Source organism: Manacus vitellinus, unplaced genomic scaffold (assembly GCF_001715985.3).
Source record: "Manacus vitellinus isolate BGI_N305 unplaced genomic scaffold, ASM171598v3 scaffold_2_pilon, whole genome shotgun sequence".
Taxonomy (NCBI): Eukaryota; Metazoa; Chordata; class Aves; order Passeriformes; family Pipridae; genus Manacus; species Manacus vitellinus.
In genome coordinates, this window is record NW_021940208.1 from 36420661 (window position 1) to 36447088 (window position 26428).

At 40.4% G+C, this 26428-nt stretch overlaps 1 protein-coding gene across 3 annotated transcripts in view; it reads right to left on the bottom strand.

Moving 5' to 3' along the window:
- The window catches only part of KLF12 (Kruppel like factor 12), a 238114-nt gene that overhangs the window by 53871 nt on the left and 157815 nt on the right, over nucleotides 1–26428 (bottom strand). For 2 of the 3 annotated variants that reach the window (XM_029960878.1, XM_029960880.1), the window contains exons 5-6: nucleotides 23015–23150; nucleotides 10326–10385 (exon numbers count right to left, since the gene is read on the bottom strand). In XM_029960878.1, the coding sequence (XP_029816738.1) occupies nucleotides 10326–10385; nucleotides 23015–23150 (196 nt within the window). The remainder of the gene's footprint in view (nucleotides 1–10325; nucleotides 10386–23014; nucleotides 23151–26428) is intronic. The other variant, XM_029960879.1, reaches the window with a different exon arrangement.

Below are 26428 nucleotides of genomic sequence, written 5' to 3' on the forward strand. Positions count from 1 at the left end.
ACAGAGGAGAGAAGAGAAAAATTCATCAAGTTTTGACCTCACTCCCTGCTAACAGCCTCATATACCAGAGGTTTTGGAAGTGGAAAAAAGCAGTAAACCAGTATGAAGAAAGGAAGGGGCACAAGGGGAAAAAAAACCTGAGAAGCTAGTGTCCATTGCACCACTGCAGTGGTGTACCATTTAGCATGAGGATACATACCCAAGGGAAGTAAAGTGTGTATTCATGAGCAGTGGTCAAGTCTTGCACCACCTTTAGGTTTCCACACACACAATGTATCCCTGAGATGAAACGTACCCCTGCTAGGGCGCTTCCTCCCCAAGAGATGACTGACAAACTGTGGAACAACGCACAGAGAAACAATTGCTGGCTTAGTCAAAAGGATTGTAGACAATAGCTGCTAGAAGCATTACTAAACATGTTGGTGTTTCATAACAATTTGATCTCATTGCTGTTTGTGTTTCTGTTTTGTGTGTAGCAGGAACAGCTAGGCAAGGTGATGCTTGCTGCTGTGCAGACCTGCTGCAGCAGAGCTGATTGAGGCTTCCCAGTTCACTTCTTCCAACGCCCTCCCCTTGCTGTTGGAGATGTGCTGTAGCGTATTGAGAGTCTAGCTCCCTACAGAAGTACATACAAGGAACTTATACCTTGTCTATATAAAACCTTCAGCTTTCAAACCACTAGTACTGAGTCCACAGGTAGAAGCAGCAATTTGGCTTCTATGTGTACTGAGCAGAGACAATTTGACATATCATCTATTTTTCAGAGGATTAAGGCTACCACGTGTCTATCTTAAAGCATCAGCCTGCCTCTCAAATACAAACATGCAGTTATAGGGTTTTCAGGGACACATTATCTCACATTATGGTATATGCCAAGGGGTTAATCTAAGTCTTGGAGATATGTTTTGAAACTGGTTTTGCTAAGCCACTGTCATCTAAATATAACTTCGGTTTATAAAAAAAAAAATAAAAAAAATAAATGCCTTAGGAGTTTCCTCTGAAAAAAATGGCTCTTTGAGGCCATCCTGAGAATTCCTGGAAGTCTTTCATGTGTTCTAAAAATCATCCCTGTGAAGCCCTGCACAGTCATCCCTCCCCACTGCAGGCACCCAGAGAACGCAGAGCCTGCATGGCTCCTGCTCCAGTTGCCCCCAGTCCTACAGCTCAAGACAGCCCTTCCCAACCAGAGTTAACTCTCTACCCAAATAATTTCCACGTGACTTTGCAAGCTACTTCTTGTAGAGAAAAGCTTAACTGAATTATCATCTTATTCCAAACTAGTTTCTATACAAATAAGAAAGCCCGTGAGCATAACACCTAAATTTATTGAAATGCTTACTCTCCTGTAGTGGTTGAGAGAGTGCATATTACTTTACAGCAGCTAATACAATTTTGCCCCTATTCCTACAAAGGACCAACCACGGTTTCTCCCTAAGAGGGAGTGCATCTCTGCGCTCACACAGCTGATATTCTTCCAGGACTCTTTATTACCATTTTCCCTATGATGGCTGCCACAGATGAGCTGTTCTGCACAGATTTTCTCCTCAGTACGGGGGGCTGGGGAGGGGGGCATTAATTATACAGCAAGATGGAGCGGGGCCAGGCAGCCCCTCTGGTGCACCATCTCCTCCATGTACAACCCTCTTCCTGCTGCTTTGCAGCTACAAGGATCACCTGTTGGTCTTGGCACTTGCCCAAGCTGGGGCCTAGCGGAAATGACAGAATCAGATAGAAATGAGAGCCAGCTCCTATTCCAGCTACCCAAATGAGGGAAATATGAAAACAGACGATGGCAACGTGATCTACTTGCTGCACGTGGGAGCCAAGAGGGGGTGGGGTAAAAGGAAATGGAGAAAGAAGGGGTATACATTGAAAAAGAGAAACAAATGAAAAAACAGAACCCCCCCAAAATCCACTAAAAGGAAGCTTTTCTTCCTCCTGTTGTTCTCTTTTCATATTCAGCACAGCAAAAATATTAGGAGAGTTTTTCTCCATCTGAACACCTGCCAAGAGGGAGAACTAGCTACCTTGTTCCTGCTCCTGCTGGAGATGTTAGATGTTTCCATCTCCCACATGAGGTATCTCAAAGGGATATTCAGGCACACAGCAGAAACAATCTGCCTTTTTCAGGCTGGCTCCTCTCTGTACTGCATGGCGACCAACAAACTGTTTCAAGATTTGCATCAGGAATTCCCTTCTCCCACTACAGTGCTCAGCAAAACCTTTTACTTGATATTTGGGTGAGCTGCAATGTTGTGCAGCAGAAGAATTAAACACCACTCACCTCTCATTTTGTTATTCCAGGCAGAAAAAGCAGCTATGTAACCCAACAGAAAAGGTAACCATCGCTAACAGTATTTAAAGCAGAGGAATGCTGCCTTTTAAATGATAAAAATACAAACTAATTGCACACTGTATTTTCATATGTAGTTTCATATCAGCTCTTGGAATCTATATTTACTCTAAGCAGTAACCATCCTACCATCCAAAATCTCTCATCAAATTTCTCTGGACCCTTGAGTTGAGTGACATCATAAATATATACTCTCTCAAATACCTTATTAGGCTTTAAATGAACTTTTAAGATTTTTTTTTGCCCAATAATTTTTAGAAACAATAACAATAAAACAGGAAAAATCTAATTCTGAAAAGGAAGTTTCTCCCTCTCTGAGCAATGGAATGGGTCCCCAGAGCTTCCTTCTTCCTGAGAAACAAGCCATGAATAATCAATATATGGTCCAATTCCTCAATAAGCACCAAGCCTTTAAACACCCAGCATTCAGGAGTCTCTTGTGAGTTTGGCCTTTAAACTGTACCACTCTTTGCCCTTCTCTCTCTGGTTTCCCGAGCGTTCTCTATTCTGTTCTTTCTAGCAACTAGGTAGGTAAGCAGAAGCAAAATTCGAGCAGTGGGAGCAAGCTGGAGCTAATTTGCACTTTATGAATTATTCAAGCCCTCCTGATTCCTGCACCTGCACTGAGGCAGGAAGCTTGCAAGGAACAGTCATTACTCTTCTCTTGGGTTTGCACAAGCTTGGTTATTGCTCAGATACTTTGTTCTGTAACTAAGGGCTTCAGGTCTTGTATTAAGCAATGGAAATGGCAGAAAAAAAACCCTAACCTCATGTTGTCAAACCCTTCTGCTGCCTCAAACCCAAGATAATAATTTAACCCATTCTGAGGTGAATTGTATCAGACTGATGCTGAATTCATCTCACATACGCTAATCCGGATCAGCATCAGCAGAGAAAGAAGGAATGGGTGGATGAGCTGGTCTTGTCAGACATTTACTCTGCTGCATTAAACTGCACGTTTAAACTTCTCCCTGGCTCAGTAGAAAGTATTTCATGTGCATCAAGTATTTCACATGATAACTTGATCATTAAGGCATCCTTCTCCACAGATGTACCATAAACAAATTTTCTCCCTGGCATTCTGGCTATCAGGGGTTAGTTTAATACTATTGGAAGAGCCTATACTGTGCTTGCAACAGGGTGGATTTAACAAGCAAACAGGTCTTTTCCATCTCAGTCTACTATCATCTTGGTAAAATGAATGTGACTGCAACTCCAGATATGATCCATGAATCTAGACAGCTATTAGGAACATTTACAGAGAGCAGATACAAACCAATTAGCACTATGAACATTTTAAGATAACGATATGTTTTTGAGCTAATATGCTAAGGCAAACAGATCTAAAAGTATTATGCAAATTCAAAGCAGCAAACACCATCTTCACTGTATCTCATGTCCGCAGTTGCACTGAATATCTTTGGGTCTTGTCCTTTATTAACATTGCTGTTACCAACTAGTCTCCAGTTAAAAGATTAATCCCCAGAAGCTAAGCATCATGCTTTGATTGATCCAGTAAATCAGATCTGTGGTAACTGATAATGAAACCTCTTTAATCTCCTCTTCCAAAAAAATGAGTCAAACACGAGTGTTAAGCATTCAGAAAGGTACAGTCAATCCTTATCAAATCTTTGTTTTTCTTCTTTCTATGCCTAAAGAAGTTAATTCATTTTCCCATTGATGCAGAATGCATGATTGGGCTTGTGCTGCTCTTATCGCATTCCTATCCAATAATAGGTACTCTGGCTCCTTTTTTAAGGTATTTTAATCGAGCATGTAAACATGTGTTATTCTTTGATGCTCCTTCATTCAGCATCATTAATCCCCAGCATGAAATCAATAGACTTAAAACTTTTAATCACGTCAAAATGCAACACAGAAATCCACAAATGACTTCAGTTCATCACACACACTGAATAGCCTGCAAATTGGAAACTGTGCCTTCTTTTTGCCTTGGGAATCAGCAAACCCTAAGCTAGTCTTTCACTGAAGTAACATGATTCTTTTTCCAAGAATATGCCATTAGGTAAAAAAAAAAAAAAAAAGTTGATAAACAAAACATGGGATTTTCTGTTTGCTCAGTCATCTTTTTTCGTCCCTTGTGGTCTCATTGGCCTTATGAGAAACACTTTTTTTACTGCAACCTCTTGACAGTATGCATGTTCAAAAAAAGTTTAAAAACAATTACAGTAACTGGGTTACAGAATGTACTAGAGGTGCAAAAGATGGGAAAAACAGCTTTCTAGTTGTTTATTTTTCCCTTTTTAACAGCACACATTGTTTCTTTGCTTAAAAAGAATACATAAGGGACAACAATCATAGGCCCTTTAAAAATAAAAAAAAGAAGAAAGATAATTAGCTCAATCTTATATATGATTTCCAAAGCCCCTGGGGCATAGGAATTGACAAGAATCTCTTTGATGGGGCAGAAATTGTGGCTGAGATGCAAAAATTAAGGACAACCAGATCCATCCTTTGATTGACAAAAGGGCAGAAACAGGTAAAATGGGAAAAGGGAAAAAGAGCAGCACAGGACCAATCTAGACAATTGGAATACCATCTTTAATTCTACTACATTAAAAAGCACTGAAAGCTTGCTAATTTTAAAGAAGAAAATACAGTTTGGAAAGTGAAATACATGGAGAAGTGTGGAAACCGGCACGCTGAAACCCTGATTTGGGAGACTATTCCTAGGTCCATGACCACATTCCCACCCACTGTCCCATGAACAGTCCTAAACAGCATGTCCCTAAACCCATGAAGTCCTTCACTGGTAAGCTGGAGCTTCTCTGGGTACCAACCACAAGGCACGTGCTCACACATACTCATTCTGGCAACTGCCTGTTTTCCACCCACAGGCAGGGCCACGTCCTGAACATTGTCTACATCTTGCAAAGAAGTCCCAAAAGGCAAGCAGAGTTCTGATGGTGGTAGCACCACAACACCGGCAAGGTGTTGTGTTGTAGCCCAGAGAAGGGGCATCACCCCAGGAATAACCTAGCCATAAGGACACAGGGTCTTCTGCATAAGTGTCCGTGAAAGTGAGGCTACTCTGCAACCAGGAATGCAAGAACCATGAGGCTAAAAGTTTGGGCAGAAAAGGGGGATCCTGGCTCCATACTAGAAATCTGGACACAGCTCTCTGAGGGGAATAGTGAAAGCTCTATATCAGTATCCGCAACTGTTTCTGGTCTGATGTTGCTCCAGTGAATGGAGCCTACAGTCCCAGTCCTGTCCACATCCAGGCAGGACACAGGTTCTTCTTATCCGCTCTCCTTCTCACCCCATGACTTCTGTGCTTCTGTCTATACAACAGCCCATATTCAGCAAGAATGGAGATGAGACACCCCACTGCTCCCCAAGCATCTCATCTGATTAGGCCTGCACCAAGGATTCCAATGATTAAAACAACCCTGTGATGCTTGTGCTGAGAACCTACATCTCAGGTCTCCCACTTTGTTGACAAGCTGGTTAACGAAGCCCATCTGCAGAGGTGGCAATATTGCTGTTGCCGCTGCCAGCTTGTTTGTCAAAAGAATCATCTCTGCTCCACGGTTATATAAAAAGGGCTATGCAGATTATCTGAGGGAAACTGACACTTTTATTTCCTACTCGTTCCTTCTGTAGTCCATAACAACTTACCTAACCCAAATGGGCTGTATTCCCACAAAAGCACTTATGATCCCTAGGCCATCAGCGAAGTATACACCTAAACTAGATGGGTAGGGGCTCCTTTTTGGTTGCTCTGGAGACATGCAATTCTTTCCAGTGACTATAATAAGGAATTCAAGTGCTTTTCCTCAGAGGTAGATCAACCTGCAAAGCTTAACTTTAACATACAGGTAGAAGTTTGTGTTCACAGTGAGGCACCAGTGCTACTTGCTCAAGCATTAAAAAAGTTTTGTGAGCGTGTAACAGAGACATCAGCACCTCCAGTGTAGCACAACATAGTCTCACTACAGCTGAGAGAGGGAATGAAAATTTCATAGCAGGTATGACTAATCTGCACTTTACTGTAAGTATCCAGAGTCTTAGTGACCTCCTGATTTTGCAGTTTTTTCCCACTGAAAGTAATGTTTATGCACTGAGCTGCATGAAGGAAAAGATGTAGATTAGGGAATTACTTCAAATGCTTTGGCTATCCTAGATGCATTAATTTTTCATTACCTCCTTCATGAAAAAAACCCCACAACAAACCAACAAAAAAAAAACCCCAAAACAGTAAAAACCCTGAGGTAAAACTAAAATATGAAATGAGGACATTCCAAACCAGGCAAGTAGCAGATCAAGCATATCCTTCTGGCAGTGCTCTTGTTACCAGTAACTTCCTATTCATTATCATCATCATGACTCTTTATCCTTTTCTTAAAAATTATCCAGATTATCTCTGCAAATGTGCGGTTTTTTTCCTGTTTGACAGATGTTAGATTCACTTTCAGCTGAAAGCAATCAAATTTTAGGCATAAGGAATACATTTTTTAAAGCCTGTGCTCTGTAGTTAACAATTTTGTCCTGGAGATGAATTGCAAGCACAGACTTGGGCCTCAACATTCTTACTAACTTAATGGGAATTAAGTCAAACAGTACAAGTCAAACAGTGTACTCTGCACTGCAATGCTTATTTTCTTTTTGAACTGGTGACAAATGAGAAAAACTGCTTCAAACTAGTCTTACAAATGACAGAAATAAAACAGAACACTACAAATGTTTGTCTTTGAATAGTGGAGAGTCAAAGCAATCTAAGGTGAAAATGGTGTCCGGCAGGGTAATTCAGATCAGGAAAGTCATCCAACTCCATAGCAGCTTGACCTGAACATAGCCCCAGAGGCAGTACTACAGCTGCCAGAGAGACAGCTAGCCAAGCAGCTAGCGGAGGTGCAAGCCAAGAAGCCAGCCATGAACCCACAGGCCAATGCAGGAAAGCTATATTCCAGAATTTGGCATCTGGGTCCTCCAGCTGCCAAACATCCCCATCTGGCCGGGCCTGCGGACAAGGTGTTAAAAAAGAACAGGGGTAAATTATACAAGAGCAAAAGAAGTACCATCTGCAAGACACCAAGGATGAAGAGGCACGTTGTGCCTGCCAACACATGAAACTCACACATATTATCACTTTGTCCTGGTGGATCAAGGGAGGCAATATGGACAAAATGTTCAACATTTTATAGGAGATGAAGAGTTAGATGTGCATGAACAGAAGCAACATCCCCAGCCTGTGGCCATCCAGAGAGTCAGCAGATGTAGAAGATTCGTGTGGAATTGCTTCTGAGTAAAACTTAGCAGCTTTGAGTAGAACCCAACTAAAAAAAAAAAAAAACAAAGGAAAAAGCCTACAAAAAATGTTTCTTCAAGACTTTGTGATCCATTGTTCCTCCGTCATCCCAAAAGATATCAAAAATCTAAGAATATTTCTGCACCTTCATAACTAGAATACCATAATTTTGAGTTTAATTTTATGGAAGGATAACTCTCTTCCAATTCAGTGGAAAAAGACAACTTTAGTAATACAAAATTGAAAAAAAACCAAATCCAGGTAGGCATAAAATTTAATTCAAATGAAATATATCCACTCATATAGCTGCATTTACTTGTAGCCAAATTCACTTCCGACAAGCAGTTATTGTTCCTAAACTGCAACAGCGCCGTATCCCAAGAAACAGGACCAGCTGTGAGGAATAATGCCAGTGTCAGCAGTATTAAGTGCAGGGTAAGAATTCACACTTTCAAATAATACACTGACTTAAATATTAATCTCATTGATCTAATTTCCACCTTTCACTCTACGGACAGATTCTTATGGCCTAGATAAGGTTTGGTAGATGCAACTTTCTTGATCGATTTGGTCCTTTATTTTAAAAATACATAAACCCCCTAAAGTTCTCTTCCAAATTTCTGTTTTTATTTGAATCTATTTCCCTTGCCAAATATTACACTTCAGTCTCATCTCGCTCCAGTCACAGTGCACTAACCTTCAGCAGTTTAAAATTGCTACATGAGATTACAGAATTACAGAATCAACTAGGTTGGAAAAGACCTCTGAGATCACCAAACACCACCTTGTCAACTAGATCATGACACTCAGTGCCACATCCAGTCTCTTCCTAAACACCTCCAGAGACAGTGACTCCACAACTTCCCTGGGCAGCCATTTCAATGCCCAATCACTCCCCTTCTGTGTAGAATTTCTTCCTAATGTCTAACCTAAACTTCCCCCGGCTCAACTTAAGATCGTGCCCTCTTGTCCTACTGCTGGCTGCCTGGGAGAAGAGACCGACCCTTACCTGGCTACAACTCCTTTCAGATAGTTGTAGAGAGCAATAAGGTCTCCCCTGAGTTTCCTCTTCTCCAGGTGATTAATGTCATCTTCATATACATCTCACCATGCATGTTTTTCAGGGGGCCTCATTAGTAGGATCTCATATTCATTACTATGATTTGTGTGCACTCTATATGTAAATCCATGAGCAATTTTTTAAGCAAAATATTGACAACATTTAAAAGGAGTAAAAAATTAACAACATAAACTTCCTTCTTGAAAATGCTTTCTGTAGAATGGAAGCTAATATAATTGGTGATTACACAGAATACTATAGTTCATTTCAGCTAAATAAGCCTGCATTAAAAATATACATATATTTTAGAAACACAACATTTTGGGAGACTACTTAGCTCTTCAGAATAATTTCTGAAGTTGCACTGATAATTTCAATCAGATCAAAGAAAATTCTAGGAATTTTTAAAAAATAAATGTATGGTTTCAATTTCATAGCCAAGGAAACCTTAAAAGCTTTGTACTGGCTTTAACAGAGAAATTGTTCCTGCTGCTTCTTTGAAAATGTTTGAGTAATAAGATCCTGCAAAATTTAATATAAATATACCAGTTGTAACGTAATTAACTGCAAACTGGAGATAGGAGTAGATTTAGGGAATGATTTCTGTATTTGACTACTCATTACCAATTTGAAAGTGTAACTGCTCTTAAACATGACTTCTTCCTAATTTTATTATGAAGCTTAGCTGTACTTATAAATATGAAGAATTTGATTTATTCTGCAACTTATTTGCTTGTATTGAATGTGTAAAGTTGTTTTTCCTTCTCTACTCCACAGGCACATGGATTACTAAGGATAAATAAAGCAGTGAGTTGATGGGTTTCCATCTGTCACACAATGACCGTGACTCAAAAGGAATCTTCTGAGGGGCCCACAAAACAAACGAAAGGAAGGAGGACAAACAGGCAGCAAGAAGACTGAGAGTGGACATTTCATTGCACACTATTTTAAAACCCAGTAAAACAACAGCAATGAATCCAACAAAACCAGAAACCTATCAGCTTTGGTATGTCCCTGCTGTCACATGACATCATTTCTATTTAGGCAAGTGGGGTGAACCTGAAGGCCCTTATGGCATCACAACACTTGCTGAAACCTCCCAGTCACCCCCACACTGGACTGGCATATGAACTCTGCACCCTAAAGCAGGGCATCTACTAGGCACATTACACAGTAAGGTTCTAAAATTATGCCCTCCTTGAAAAAAAAGCAAGGAGATGAGAGCACTTTCTTCACTTTACAGCTTTGCTTGCCAGCTGTTTCACGGTAACTGGCAATGGCCCATTATAACACGAGCTACAATGATTCACATTAACTTTGGTACTCAATTCCAGTAGACTATTATGAACATTTTTAAACTACAGACATTATTAAACATCAGATAAGAGAGGGTTTTTTTTTTTTCTGTTCTTGTATTTCAGACATTTGGATTTGGAAGAAAAAACAAAAATGCAGCTTTCCCACCACCCTCTCAGCCCCAAAATATAAAACTCAATTGGAAAACTCAACTTTGGACCTTTTCTAGCCACACATATTCCCCCAGTCATGACACAAAGAGGGAAAGAAACCTGAAAAGCACTGCTACTAGACTTTGTCAATAAAACAGAATATTATATAATACACAATAAAATGCTTCATACCTGGAGTTGAAAAAACGAAAAGGGTTAACAGCTGACCTGGCACAGCCCCACATGCTCTCTCTGGAAATTGAACACAGACAATAAGGAATTTTAAGTTACCCTAAACAATCGAAGGGGACTTAGACAAGCTCGAGCAACACTTACTGCAAAGTAAGTAAGGCACATAGCCTCAGTGTGGAAGGCATTTTAGGATTTTCCCATTCACTTAAAACTCTTCTTAAACTGAAACTGCTCTGTAGAGGTCCCAGCTAATGATAAGGAAGTCATTAGGAGCTCTGTGATTAATTTGCATGGGAGCAGAGTCAAAGCTTAAGGGGCCACATGTCACTCAGTCGTAATTCTGGATCATGACGGATCATATTTTCTTATTAAAAAATAATCAGTGATCAAGAGGTAAACATTAACAAGAATCTACAGCAGACAGACACTGCACAAAGAGTAAATAGAGGCTGGAGTGAATGTCAGCTCCCAGAATTCTGCTGCATAAGTAATATTATTCCCAACACATCACTGAAAAAACATAGGCTTTAATGCTTTTTACTTGAAACTGGTTCCACCAGGTTAGGGGGAAAAAAAAGAAAAACCTGTAGAAAGCCAAGAACAGGAATAATCCCTTTAGTCCTTTCTGTGGTTGAGACCTCAAATGTACTATGAAATTAGTCTGAGGCCAACGCCCAAGAAACTAGCAAAAATATTAAGAGTAACAATATGAATCATAAAAAAAGATCTAGTACAGTAGCAGTTGAATGCATTTGCACTGAAAATGTTTTGGATCTTTCATAAAGATAAAGGTAAAATGGCCAGGTTGGCACAGTAATTGTTGAAAGTGAAAAGGAAATTTTCAGATCAACTTCTCTTGATTTATATAATTGTACTTTCTACTGGATGTTGGAAATCTACAAATAATCTATTTTCTCTCTAGATTCTGCACTGCATATTTTGAACTGCTCAGATTGCCTTGCTTCAAGTGTAAATATTTGTTTTCTTTACTGTTTTTGCCAGTTGTTAGATGCTAGATTTCTGATAATGACAGAAATATGCTATGTAGATGACAAAATGATGTAAAGAATTTTTGAAGCCTTAAGTTATTAGCTCTACCATTGCCCGATACAGTTTTTTTTCCCAAATTGTTTTTCCACTCTTCATGTAGAGTCTCTTTCTTCTCAGAAACATATCTCAGGTACTTGTCCCACAGTATTATAGAATCACAGAATATGCTGAGTTGGAAGGGACCCACGCGGATCATCGAGTCCAACTCTTAAACCCTACACAGAAGGGTTAAACTCTGCCCAAGAGTCACACCATGTGCCTGAGAGCATTGTCCAAATGCTTCTTGAACTCTGTCAGCCTTGGTGCTGTGACCACTCCCCTGGGGAGCTTGTTCCAGTGCCCAACCACCCTCTGGGTGAAGAACCTTTTTCTAATATCCAACCTAAACCTTCCCTGACACAACTTCAGGCCATTCCCTCAGGTCCTGTCACTGGTCACCAGAGAGAAGAGATCATTGTCTGCCCCTCCTCTTCCCCTCAAGAGGAAGTTGTAACTGCAATGAGGTCTCCCCTCAGTCTCCTCTTCTCCAGGCTGAACAGACCAAGTCACCTCAGGTACAGATTTTATTTCACAGTTGTGTCAGTACCTAATCAAAGGGCACTGGGACAAAAATCTCCCCTGCCCCATCAGCCCTCAACTGAAAGCAATATGCACTGGAAAAGTGGTAACTGAAAACCAAAACAATGATTGTTCTCTTTCATGTCAATTAATTTATAATCACCTCTGTGTCTTACTGGAAAATTATTTATTCCTACAGCTGATATAAACAATAGATTATTCAGAAGTCATAACTCTATAAATTTAGTACACTTCTTTTCATATAGGACCCTTTTTAACAACTAAGCAATAGAGCAGACAAAAATACACTTGTTGAGGTATTTTCATGCTGAATTTTTGTCAGTGGGAAATTTCGCAGACAACTAAAACTCTGATTAGAACTTACGGTATCCACACACTGAAGGAAAAGACACCCAGACATTATCCAATCAACCTCACAGACACCGAAAACTTATTATGTTCCTCTCTCTTTGGCATGAAAGCCAAAGGGCTGTGGCCTCCCACCCAGTTTCTGCTCCGATTGAGAAATCATGGGGAGAAATAGCCAACCCTTGTCTTTGGGGCTTGAAGCTTATCTGTGATAAGAAAATGGCTAAAACACATCTAACAACAGGTAATCAGCACAAAAGAGATCTTCCCAATCCAAAATAAGTGTAAGAGGGAAAACAAGAGATAAAGGACCACTCCTGGATCTCTCCTTGCATAGAAATGTAGGTATATAGCTTCCTGAGTTACTGCTGCAACCACTAGTTTTTTATGCCATAGGTGGGTGGCTGCACCACTGCTGCTGCTGGCTGTCACATTTTTAAACAGTGATGGCTATCAGGAAGAGGAAGAGTACGATCTGGGTTTTACAATAGGTAGAAATAGGTAAGCTCAGAACAAAGTACTTGATCTCTTAATTTTCACAGTGGGAAAATTGGGAACGTGAGCCATTCTTTTTTTTCCTGAACTGTATTTTAACGAACAATTACAGGTTAGAAGCCCAAGCCCCAAAGAGAGCAGAGATGACTCAAAGCCAAATACCTACCTAGGAGGTCAGTGGAGACAGTTCTAGGAAGCTGGCTGCTCTGCAGCTGAAATTCAAAGCCTTTAACTCTGCTGACTATGTTGTGGGAGTGTTGAATGCCTTGTGCAGGTGCTCTGAAACACTGCTGCAGCTGATCACGTATTTCATAACCTCACAACATCTCCACCAGACCTCCCCCAAAGCAGGCAATCTGCATCTTGTCTCAAGTGCCCGTGCTATTATGGCCCACCTTGGTCCTGGGTACCTGCAGTACTTCACACATGTTGCAAACATTTGGGGACAGTGGTACCTCTATGCCATGCAGTACATTGACAAGGATGTACCAGTTACAGAACTGCGTGTACTTGGTAGTTTCTTTCAAGCGAGAGGAAACCCACATTTCATTATTCTGACTATGCTTTAGTTGTGGCTAAGAATCTCAGAAATGATGTGGTGATACAGACAGCAAGCAGTCCCGAAGTGGAAATACTGAGTGAAAAGGGAATCAACCTGTTCAGTGGGATAAATAATTTTCAGCAAATAATTTATTATACAACATTACCCTGCTACTGTGCTTTTGAAACTTTTATGATTGAGATTTCAGTCATTATTCCAGTTCCTCCTGTGAACTGTTTGACTCTTTGGCCCTGACAAGCAACAGATTACAGAAACAGCAGTGGTCATCAGTTCTTAAGATAAACACCACGGTGCCTTCTATGTCTATCTAACAGCATTGTGTGTCCCTGATTTATCATGCATTATCCCAGTCCTGTGCTAAATATTTTTCATGCAAATAATTGAGAGAGGTATTTTGACAAGACTGAGACTGCTGACTTTTAACATGTAAATAAATCAAGTATTTTAGTGCCTGATGTCAGCTTCTGGTCATTCCCAGCTTAATTTATTTTTCAGGCTCTGTTTGCAATGCTGGGCTTTTCTGCCAGCAGCAGATACTCTATACAGGCCTTAGGATGAGCACTTTCTAGGGCAGTGTCTGACCTCAGTACCTGCAAGCCTGCCCCATGACACCTGAGCGAGCGACAGGCAAGAGAGGTTTGGCCTTTGCTGCCTCCTCTGATCCACCCTGGTCTCTTCCTTATTTTCTTCCTGCCTCAGCTTTCATATTTTCTTGCACCACTGTATCCTGTGGCAAGTCAGTACATCTCAGAAGGACAAATAAAGAAAAACATGACCCAAAACTTCCTCCTTGATGCATCTTTTGTCACAGCTCTAATGATGGAGGTGTTCAGTTTGACTCTGAAATCTGTGACCATCATTACTCAGGATTAGATGCTAAAATATCAGTCACTGTGCTGCTTTAGTCTTTGTTTCAGCCTTCACTTCCTTTCATTTTGGCTAGAGTAATTTCATGTGTATGGTGACTTTATGCTCCAAGTATCCTTTCTGTGATGTATTCAGAATAGTAACACTCATGTCCTAAGTCACAAACACATGGACAATGACAACTCCTTGGCACGCAGGCTCAACACAAAAAACTCTTCTGTACCCATCACCCAGGAACTTCCTTTCATTTCTCTTTTATTTCCAGCCCAAAAAGAACTTGCTGTGAGAAATGAGGTTGAGGTGGAGTCACTTCTAGTCACAGAGAATTGAACTAATAGACAGGAAAATCTAGCACAATCTTTTCCCATTATGCAGGAAAATGGCAGGAAAAAATGTAGGGTGGTGGCTTTTTTTTTTAATCCCTGTATTTACATGCTCATTCAATTTTGTCTTGCTGAACAGTGTTTGTCTCTTAATACTTCCCCTCCTTTGCATGCATTTTACATATCCATGACCTACACAACTTTTGTAGTTTGCATGCATTGATCTAAATAGGACAATTTTTCCATAAATCAGTATAAGCACTGCTATTAAGATTTAATTGTGCTGCATATTTGTCTGTCACAAAATCACAGGAACTGCCTTATGCAAAAGGAAAGATAAAACTTATCTGATCTAGATAATGAAAAAAGAAGTAATTTTGGCTCAAGTGACAGCAGAGGACAATGCTCTTTCTTTTTCTTATCAGTAAGCCAAGGTAGTAGTTCAATGAGGTAGTTTCATTGTGTTTTTTTCTGGCAGTGTTCTGCTATCTAATCCACACCTCTAAGTATTTGCTACAGCCCTGAATTTCTAAAGACACACAGCTCTGTCCCTGCTTTTTGCTCTCATTTAGAAAGAAAAAACATAAAAAGTTGAATAACGAATCACTGGGGGAACAGATACCAAATAGGTGTACAAACTGCTAACTGGGTAGCAGTAATTCATAATGTTATTTATAATTCCTTTTTCAGTGTCATGCTCTTCAAGCAACTATAGAATGTCTACCTTCCTATCCATAAAATGCATTTCACATATCTACCAACTAATGACTCTGGAGCAACACATTGTAGTGGATTAAGCAGGGAAGTAAGAGGCAGACATTCCTGATATCAGCTCGTTCTCTGCTCTGCTGCATGGCCTTGAGCTAGTCGCTAACCTGTGGATAATTATAATATCTGAACACACAGGGGACCTGTACAATTTAATTAGTTAATGTTTGCAAAGCACTCCAAAGATAAAAAGTGCTATGTGAATGATAATCCTAAGGTATTGTTTTGTGGCAATTTATTCCAAAGCAAATTTGTGTAAACATGTTTAGAAATGTTAATTCCAATAATGACAAAGTTTGGTAACTACCTTGAAATGATCGGCATTTCACAGAGTAAAATTTAAATTAATTAAAAAATCTAATTTATTTCTGAGAAGATATTTATATGTGAGTTTAATACAGACACTAAACTGAAGCTGGGAAACAAGATTTTAGCAAATTTGCTTGTGATGTATAAAGGAAATGAAAGAGACATACAGAAGGTATCAATGAATACATATTGCAAATAACTCTCTCTTTGCATCATACTGGTTCCAAAAATAGCCCAAGTGTTGAGTTACTGGTTTTCTTTTTAGCATCCAGACTTCTGTTAAAGTTTCAGGAGTAATCATTAGACCAAACAAAGTTGATGGTAAAACTCCTCTGGACTTTAACAGAAGCAGGATTCCTTAGTTCTTCCAGCTTATGCACTTAAATATTTTTCTCAAAAGGAGAATATTACTTCTAGCAATGGTGGGGTAAAATATGTATTTAAGAGCAATGGCCACCCCTTCTAAGTGATTCAAGAGAAGAGACATCCTAATGGCAATATGGCCTTGTTCTACAATCATCTACTCAACAGTCATGGAAACTTACTCTTACAAGGGAAATGGGAAAACATGATTTTGTGTAGACCAAGATAAAAGCACTTTTATTTTCAAATTAGCTTTCTTCAGCAAACAATTTGACAATACCCCTATCCCCTGATACACTGTCACTTAAGCAATATAGTCCTTTTAAAGTAGGCAGTGATGTCAACTTCTTTGAAGAAGATGCTTTTGATTTACAATTGTCATTCACCTAGCCCTTGTTCCTTGTGGTTGCTGGCTGATGGGAAATCTGTTATCCTGGCAAAAGGCTCTGGAACATATATCAAAAAATGTTCACACCAAAAATACTAGTGCATGCACAGAATGGCATCCTTTGATTTTACTAACAACTGTCAAATTATTAAACTTTTCTTTTGTCAAATATCACATATTCAAAAAAAAAAAAAAGAAAAAGAACCTTTTTAGAATAAGTTCATTGGATTACTGAAACCCAAGATTCATACTTAGTGCCCAAAAGAGCATTTCCCAGAGGTATATAGGTTTTTCAAGGTCTTGGATAGAAGTCTTCAATATAGCTTTAGGCACATTAATTTTTTATATACAAGCAGACGTTTCTGAGAATTCAGATTCTGCTAGGAAGCAGTTTGTAAAATGCCATATAAACACACTGTAGAAAAAGTCAGTACTTCTTCAGTGAGTTATATGAATTGCATGTAGGTAGCAGAAAGTTCCCCTATAGTAGTTGCACCAAGCCAAAGCTTACATGTACTAGCTCAATTTCTTCTTAAGTCACAGACTTCCAGAATGGCCTTAGAAAATAACAGAGAGGGGGTTTCCTCATATGTATCTTCAGCCATTTGAGATTTTATCACTCTCCCAAAACCACTTGTCCAGGTTTCTTTACAGCTGCTGGGGATGACAGACTCCTCCAAAAGGTGATCACAACTGATGAGATGACTGGAGTATGCATCTCTCTAAACTGAGGAAATCCAAAATACTTGAGCCTAACTTTTAGGTAGATTGCATTGGAAGAGATGAACTTTGCTGCAAAGTTATGTCCAAATTGGACAGTCAGCATTGCCCACAAGTTGCCTAAGCTAGCTGAGACACAGCACATGTCTGCCAGCTCAATGGTGCCCTTGGGTTATTAGCCAGCTTCCAACCCAGCAACACTTTTCACCGCAGAAATCTCTTCTTTTCTGCCACAGGATACCTACTTGAGACTTCTGCCAAAAAATAAAACAGAACTAGAAGATAAAATCCCTGAAATAATGACACAGTGGGAGCATCAACCATAACACAGATGACTGCCTGCCTCGTAGGGCTCTACACCACCAGTGTCTTTCATTTACAGATCTACATACATACCTCTCTCTCAGTGTTTATTAAGTCAGTTCAATTTGTAAAGTGACTCCAAAGGAGGCCAAGGAGAAGCCCTATAACACGTAACAGCCTATGGGGAGGTGGGAGGCCCACAGACAGTTCTTTCTGAGTATGTGGTCCAATTTTCTTCCAAGAGGATTGCAGCAACTATGCAATCTTCTGCTCTAAAGTCTTACTGCAATGGAAAAATGCATCCCAGACTTGGGAACGCTTTATGAGAAAAGTAAAATTGAAATTGACGTATTCCCACAATTTCACTTTAGACCACTTAGCATTCTCCAGTGAAAAAATCCTTTATTGAGGCAATTCTGGACCACTACTAGTCAATTGTCCATCTGTAAAACCAGTATCCAATTGTGTGCCAGTTTTAAAATGAGCATTTTTTCACGGAGGGTGGATGTACCAGAGGAGAGAGAGGTGAAGTACACATAAGTACTGCCAAAACAACCTTGTTAAAGTTTCTTGGAGACTCAGGACAAAGTCTTTTGTCGGTAAGTGGAAGAAAAACTGAGGTGAAAGTTCCTTATAATGAATAGCACAATAGCAGCAATGCTTGCAGCTGAAGCAGGAAAGCAGGCTATATCAGTGCAGAAAATGAACAGCTGATGGAAACACAGATACAAACTTCAAAAGAGATAAAAATAAGCCACAAAAGTTGATTTACATTTAAGAAGAGGAGGGAGACAAAAAGAGATCTAGGGCAAAAAAATTAAGACTTGAAAAAACATATACTAATTTAAGAGAGTACATTGGTATGGTGTGTATGCTGTCTGTCTGCTGTGGAATTTCTTTTTCACTAGTGTAGTATCAAAAACCAACTCCTACTGTATTGCAGTAATAGAAGCCAGTGAATTTAAAAATAAAGTAAGATGATCACGTTAGCTTTCATGTATCAATCACATAAAGTAGCCAAAGAGAACAAGGGTGGGGTCAAAGTCCCTAATCTCATTTTCATACAAGCACTCAGAGGCACCCAGCTCAGTGCAAAGAAGAGTTCCTGTTAAAGGTCACAGCAGTCACATACAAATGACAAATTCCATTTCTCTGAATTAACTGCAGCTATAACTACAAGTCGTCGGGATTTCCTCTCAGAATTTTCTGTCTCTCCCTTACCCCAGAAAAGCAATATGCTACCTGAAGTATCATCAGTTTATATGCACAGTTCCTCTTTTCCTTGACATTTGAAAGAAAAAATGGTATCATTAAAAAAGTTCTCTCCACCTACAACGCCTAAGGAGAAAAAAGTCTAGAGAGAAAGAGGAATTTCTGGATCTCTGAATTTTTACCGATATATTGATCAAAAGTTCATGCTAAAAATCACCTTCTGCTTCTCCTGCTTCTGCCCTCAGCCTCTGCACACAGGAGACCTTAAGTTGTGCATATTCATAGAGAGAGATTTGCATGCTGTAAAATAATGTATTTTACCACACAAGTGTGCAGGGAAATAAGGAGATTAATGCCCTGTTCAGGGCTTGCATTACTACATACCATGGAGATGGTTCCTGAGCCCCAGTGCATCAGAGCAGCCCAGGGATGGAAGGGCTGCCAGGCCAAGGAAACAGCTTGTTGCCTCTGGGGGGGACCCTTAAAAAGTTTTACTGGTCTTCTAGGGATTGACTAAAGCCTTCTCTTCCCTTGGCTTCATAAAGATTTCTAGAGCATATCTGAGATTTGACCCTGAATATAATGATGCTATTCTTGCTGTGCAATTAGCGTCAGTGGTGTCAGGCGCATAGAGGCAAATCTGCTCTTTGTTAGAGAGCTACATGTCAAAGTGAGTTTGTAAAACACGCTACAAAAAGGATGAAATGCTGCTTACAATGCAAAGCCCACTGAAATCTCCATAATGCTGCAATATTTATTATCAGCCAGAGCATATGATCTGAGATTAATAAATTGTTCTTAGTCCATATTTCTCAAGGCATAGCAACTGCCATAAAGCAGCACTGTCACATGAAGAAATTTCACCAAAGTACCCTGTCTGAAATAATGACTTTGTTTATCTATAAATTTACATTATTGATTGGGTTTGTTGAACTGAAGGAGGACTATGAAGTCATTCCAAAAGAACTACTAAGAAACAAGTCTTGAAGCTCAGTCAATATAAAGCTAGCAGCAAGAATGCAATTTCCCTGAGAAAAAATAGTCATACTTGGTTATTTTACAAATATGCAAGCAAATTACATTCCGTTTGTGTAAATAAGAACTAATGCCAAACCTGTGGCTCTCAGTGTTTCATTGTCACAATTTTTACTGCTAAGAATTTTGTTCTTGCAAGACTACAGTGGACCTGAAACAAAGCAGCAACACAGGTGGATGCCCTCCAGGTTTAGAGGACATGAAAAGCAAAGCTTTCATGTAGGCATTCCAAACTGACCTGTGACCCAGCCACAAAGTATAATTTCCAAGACAAAAAGCTTAAAAATGGCTGTATTAAAACAGCGGTTTCTCCCCAAAAACTGACTAGCTGATTTCCTTCAGCTTGTGGTTACAACCTTGGCTAACTCCACCTAGCGGACTTAGATTCAAGACAAAAAGCTGCAGCATTCAGTATGATGCTGTCACTACCAGCTTCTGGCACGCTGACTCCTCAGTCAGGCACTGTGGATTGCTGTACCCTCACCTCACACTAGAGAACTGCAGTGCTGACGTGTGTCCCAGGCAGCTGTCTGCACTGCCTGCGGTCAATGGAGAGGAATGGGCGCTCACAGGATGGACTCTTTCTCTTTCTCTCTCTCCCTAAATTAGACAGCTAGAACAGGTCAAAAGAATTACTGTCTGAACATACCAAGTGCTCTCTGTCCCATATGCAGGGAGGTGAGATAGCCAGCTTGGATGCAGATACCTATGTAGGCAACATGAATCCTGGATGCACAGGGAAAGCCAGGAGGCAAGGAAAGGCAAGGTACCAAGGCAATCCCCACAACCCCACACACGGCATGAGGGGCTACGCAGGATCAACACAAAGCAAATGCCCACCACAGGATAAGTGAAATCCCCACAAGGTTTGAAATCCCTTACCTCTCTTGGAGAATAGGTGGCAATAGGCAAATATATATACATACATATATATATTTATAATCCTTATGCAGAATAACTTAATATATGTCCGAAAACCAACCAGGAAAGGTAAACTGTTGTCTTGCACCTGCTACTAGCATCTACAAACTAGGCTTGGTATGGTGTCTAACAAAGCCAGGCCCGCACAACAGTAACTGGTACTGAAGGAAAGGATGCTGCCATCCCTTTGGAAGTGCCATGCTCCCAGCCAGTACACGCAAGAAAGTATTTTTTGTTGTTAACTGTGTAACTATTCACAATAGTTTACAGGCTCACTTAGAGAAGAACACACTCTGTGGGACAGTTGTCTATACGTGAAGCCAGCCTGCCTCACTTGGGCACTTGGCCTGGACCTATGTTTTACTGACTACTGAAGTGGTCTTACTATGCACATCCCTGTGCTGCCCACTTATTCAGCAGAACAGTAGGTGCCTTTCGACATCCTCAGAGGAAATTCCCGTCTGCTAAGTTTAGATACTGAAATTGAGTACACAGGATCTCCCTTTGGAAGGCTTCAAAGGCACTTTCCTTTCTGAAACAAAGGTAAGTAGAATGTGGGCTTCTTTTTCAGTGGACTCTTTTGCTAAACATCTAATATTAAGGTACGTATTAGATGCCTAAAATCAGAATAGAGCCTGCCTGTAGGGCACAATATTGCAGACCAAGAAAGAAATGGATTGAGTGAAGTTGGTGTAATGCACCAACATTCCTTTTCAGCTAGCAGCTGTATGTGTGGTGTCTGTGATTGAGAATGAAGTAAAGACGACAAATTGCATATCACAGTCAAATTAGATTTTCCTAATGGGGCTTTTGAGATAAACTAACAGATTACTGTTTAAATAAAACCTGTAACAAGGATGAGTTGATGTTATATTATTAAATTTCTTAATTCAATTCTGAAGCTCCAGAGCCAGCCAAGTAATATTCAACGCATTACCTTCACAAACTGTAGAATGCATTGTAGAAAAGCTAAAAAAGCTTTTCATGGTTTGACCAATTCTCTAAGTGTTCAAGCAATATCCATCACAGAGAACAGTATCTGTCTGCCAGTAATATATCAAAATTATTTGCTAGTGCTCCATGCTTCCTTTTTTCATTAATTAGAAAGAACCACTTAGTGCAAAATCATGCTGGGTTGTTTTATTTTTCTGGCTTATTATGTGTGCTGTAATCTGAGAACAAAATACTCAGCACTTCAGGGCCTAGTGTCGCAACTAGCGAATTCAAAGTACATAAGGGACCTGTCTCTCAAGCAATAATGTCACTGGCAAAGAAACCTTCCCTTCTTTTATAACGGTCAAAAGGGGAGTCTGCTAATCACGAGAGCCAACACCTTGCATTTCCTTGCCCATAAAAACATCTCTTCTTGCTTAAGGATAATATAGATTTGAGGTTCACAGTTACTGTGCCTGGCTAGAAGATTAATTAGTATATGTCTGGTGAAAACACACACACAAAAAAAGACAGTTCCTCCTCAAACATGGTTTAGGAATGTCACTGGTTTTGTTTACTGATGTCCAGGAAAACAAAGAAAAAAGTTTTTAGATACCGTGTTAGAGACAATTAAAATGTGTCCATGATAATTTATAAAATAACAATGTCTAATGGCCTTTATTATATGCATTTTTCTTTAATAATGTCCAGAATACCCATATTTTGAACCTCTCAGATAAAGTAATGGGTTTTGTGGGTCTAGCACAGGCTTCAGTGCCTGGAGGCTCTAGTTCTATTTCCAGCTCTGTTTCAGAGGTACAGGGTGACCTTTACGCATAACCTCATTTTCCTCACCTATAAAATGGGGATATTAATACTTATTTACCTCACAGTTGGTTCCCTTCCAGCTGCTACAGTGACTGAACAAGCTCATATATCTACAGAATTGCTAATGTTCATGATAAACTGTTTCTTTTTTTTCAAACAAGCAATGCAGACACTAAATTGAGAACTTATTTGTCCGTCCAGTTAGTAAAGTACATAGAAAAATAACCGCAATGGAAAAACCGTTCAAAGCCACTCACTAATTTTCTTCCAAAAACACTGTCCTTCAGGAGAAATGTAGCTAGTTCCTGTCTGATAGCAACTAGAATCCACTTCTTGATGCTGCTTTTAGTCAAGAAAAAAATTTCATGTTTTTTAAGTGGAAATCTAACCTGATCTCCCTTTGGAAAGGATATAAAACCACTGTAAGCTTTGCAAGTAAATGAAGGGGAAGAAACTATTTCAATTTCAAACTCAACTTAATAATGAGGGTAAAGAGAAAGAAAGGAAAAGACAATGAGAGATGAGAGATACAGTCATCTCTTCCTGAAGGGAACAAAGCTACATGGAAGAGATGCTGGCAGGTATGCAGCCCGCAGCCAAGAGGACACCCCTGCGGCACCGGTGCCTCCATCAGCCTGGGAACACCTCAGCAACACTCATCTTGCTCTGGGAATATGATACTTACTCTTGTACTGCTCTGGCTATGGAGAGCGCTGTAGATCCAGTTTCATTAACGCTATCTAAGGTCACATTTGGCAGGTCGTCATCATCACTGTCACTTTTAATTTGTCTGGGAGATAGGCCTCGGGGGTCCATTTGTGCTGGAAAGAGACATATAACGGATTAATATGAGCGTGCTGAAATTAATCTTGTCCCAGAACAACATCAGGGCGCACAACACATCCGCCTGCTCTGGCCAGGTAGCATTGCTTGTGCTGAGCTTCCCAAATAGGTGACAGGTGGGCAAAGTCATCCAGCAGTGCCATAGCTGGGTGCAAGCACTACCAGCGCATACAGGTGTGTGAATTCACAAAGGCTATGCCAGTGTACTTGGCATTACCGAAATACAAGTGTACATGCAACATCCAACAAAAACTCAGGTTACCCTCAAGTTACTTACTCTGCCTATCTTCAGAAAGTGAAGGGAAAGGGCTACATCTGCTTTGTGCAACACAGAACACTCAACAACACATTTTACAGCAAAATTCCAGGAGCAATCTCTGATTTCAAGCGTTCATCATGAGGTACCAGGATGGAATCCACGTCACTCCATCCAACTAAAATTTAGGTATCTAAAACTGCAGCTGTCCTTATTTCTCACACATTGATGTCAGCTCAACACTGATGTCAGCCTCTGAAGGATCCTTCATTCTACATTACATACATAACTTCACACAGGCAAACAACTTTTAAGTGATTGATAGCAGGGGGCCTAGTCAAATTTTTTTGAAAAGTCCCGTAGTCTCAGGTCTTACAAATATCTGAATATCAGGAATTGCAAGACTGTTTTATACCTTCATAGTTTACAGTATCCATACTGTATGGCAATGGAGTAAGTGCTCAGGTGCTGGCAATGGCAGCTGCAGGGACCTCTGTGCAGAGTGGTTGGGGCTGCCTCATGCTGGACACAGCCAGTTCGAGCTGCTCCAACAACCCAATGCAGGATGTGGCTGAGCCCTGCAGCTGTGGTGAGGGTGTCTCAGGGAAAACAGGATTAAGAAAAAGCAAAAAAACTGGCCAAGAGAGGAGGGAGGAAAAAATAGTATGAGGAACGCTTTACTCTGAGGGTGGCAGAGCACTGGAACAGGCTGCCCAGGGAAGTTGTGGAGTCTCCCTCTCTAGAGACATTCAAAACCCACCTGGATGTGTTCCTGTGTAACCTGCTCTAGGTGACCCTGCCCTGGCAAGGGGGTTGGACTAGATGATCACCAGAGGTCCCATCCAACCCTAACAGTTCTGTGATTCTGTGAAACAGCTCTGCAGGCACCAACATGAGAAGAGATTGGGGGGAGGAGGTTCTTCATAGTGGTGCAGAAGTTCTCCTGCAGCCCCTAGAAAAGACCACTGTGGACCAGGCTGTCCTGATGGGAACTGCTATTTATAGGGAACCCACACTGGAGTAAGGGAACAGTGTGAGGAGGAAGAGCAGCAGAGAGGAACCATTATGTACTAACCACAGTCCCCAGTCCCCATTCCCTATCCTCCTGGGATGGGGGAGGGAGAGGAGTTGGAAATCTCTTTTCCTCCAGAGAAAGAGGAATAAAGTTGAGCCCTGGAATAGGGGGTTGGGGGTGGTGGTTTTCACCAACCTAATCTACTTTTAATTAGCAATAAATTATTTTTCCCACATTGAGTATTCTTTGTCTGTGATGGTAATTGATAAGTGATCTCCCCGTCTTTATCTTGACCCTTGAGTTCTTCCACTTTATCTTTCCCACTATTATGATGAGGGGGAGTGTGAGAGTGGCTGGGTGTATGCCTGGCAGACAGCCAAAATCAACCCACCAGAGTTAGGTTTTGTGCCAAAGAGACAGGAAACAAGAGGAGAGCAGAAAGGCAGGTGACTTGCCTTCCCTCTTATGCTGATTGCTGCCCTTCAAAGGGAAGAAAGAACAATCCACAAATGGAGAGGGAGAGGAAATGAAGAGACAGGCATGGGGGAAAATATGGGGCACAAGTGTGACTTGGGATAGTGCTGAGAGGAACTGGGGCGGTTGCTTGTGCCAAGGGACAAATCCAGAGACAAACTTCAGAAGTAATGTAGAGAAAAAGACATTCCTTCTTACTCATGAAATACCACATAGGATTAGTAAATGCTGAGAGACACTGAAGGCAGCTGGAGTACAGAGCAAAACTGGAGAGATGCCTGACTCCGCAAGGGAAGCGTAGGAAGGGGAAAGACACGCGGAGATTTGTGTAAAATGTGTTTATTTTGTTTGGTTGGATGAAATAAGGGAATTCACAGTTATTTATTTAAAGAGCCAACTGCTGCAGTTTGTTAGTTTGTGCTCTCCTGTACTGCAGTGTCAGAGACAGGACACTTTCTGGGTCTTGTAACACGATTTTCGAGAAAGGTATTAATTCCTACTCAATTCTGGCTAGCCATGGACCTGGACAACAGGTATCACAGGCTTCCTCTAGAGATCACGAACAGTTCAGTAGGCCCAGTTCACCTAGGGAGGAAGGCCCAAAAGTCACAGTTAAAGTTCCCATTTTGCCATCTTTCTTATGTTACAGTGTTCTTTGACTCTAGTAAAAGGACTGAGTTAACAATGAAAAATGGGAGGGCTGTAGATACTTCAGGAGCTGTGCAGCCATAGAGTAGCACTGATGGATTGCTGGGCTCTTGAAAAGAAAGTGCCCCACAAATGAATGATGACTCGAGGGAAAGTTGGTCTTAAATTTTAATTCATGTCTTAGCTGTGAACCACCTCTGAGTAAAAGAATAGTGAGTGATTACAAACTACCCTTCAGCTGTTTTTCTTTTTTATGTTAAAGAACTTCATAAAGAAAATACAGTGAAAATATGTTCAGTAAGCTGATGAACAACCCCTTCTGGAATCACAGTGCATTTACAGTTGCACAGTACTATTTCTACTAGCTTTCTCCTAGCACAGTTTATGTGTCTCAGTAATGTTGGTTATGTTTGGACTGCTTATTATTTCTTTCATGTATGGTAAATTAAACATCTTTTGCTTATCAAACCAAAGACTATTGACAATGAATAGTGACCTACGAGACAAACACACAGCAACTTAGAAATTGTTCAAAACATTTAATTATTTTAGGCAGAAAGAGCACCATTCTGACTGTGCTTTTTAAAATCACGACTTACACATGATGATATTCAATGTGTACCTGAGCATTAGGGATAATCTAGCATTTGATTTAAGAGCAACTGAACCATCTAGTCAGCTGATTTAGTCCCAGAAAACTGGAAAGAAGTGTTACTTCTGCCTCGTTTCCTAATGTTCCTTCTTAAAAGCATGAGGTTATTATTATGTGTTTCATTAATACTTCATTTTTTTCACAGAATCATAAGAAGGCTTGGGCTTGAAGGGACCTTCAAGATCATCTATTTCCAACTGCACTGTTGTGG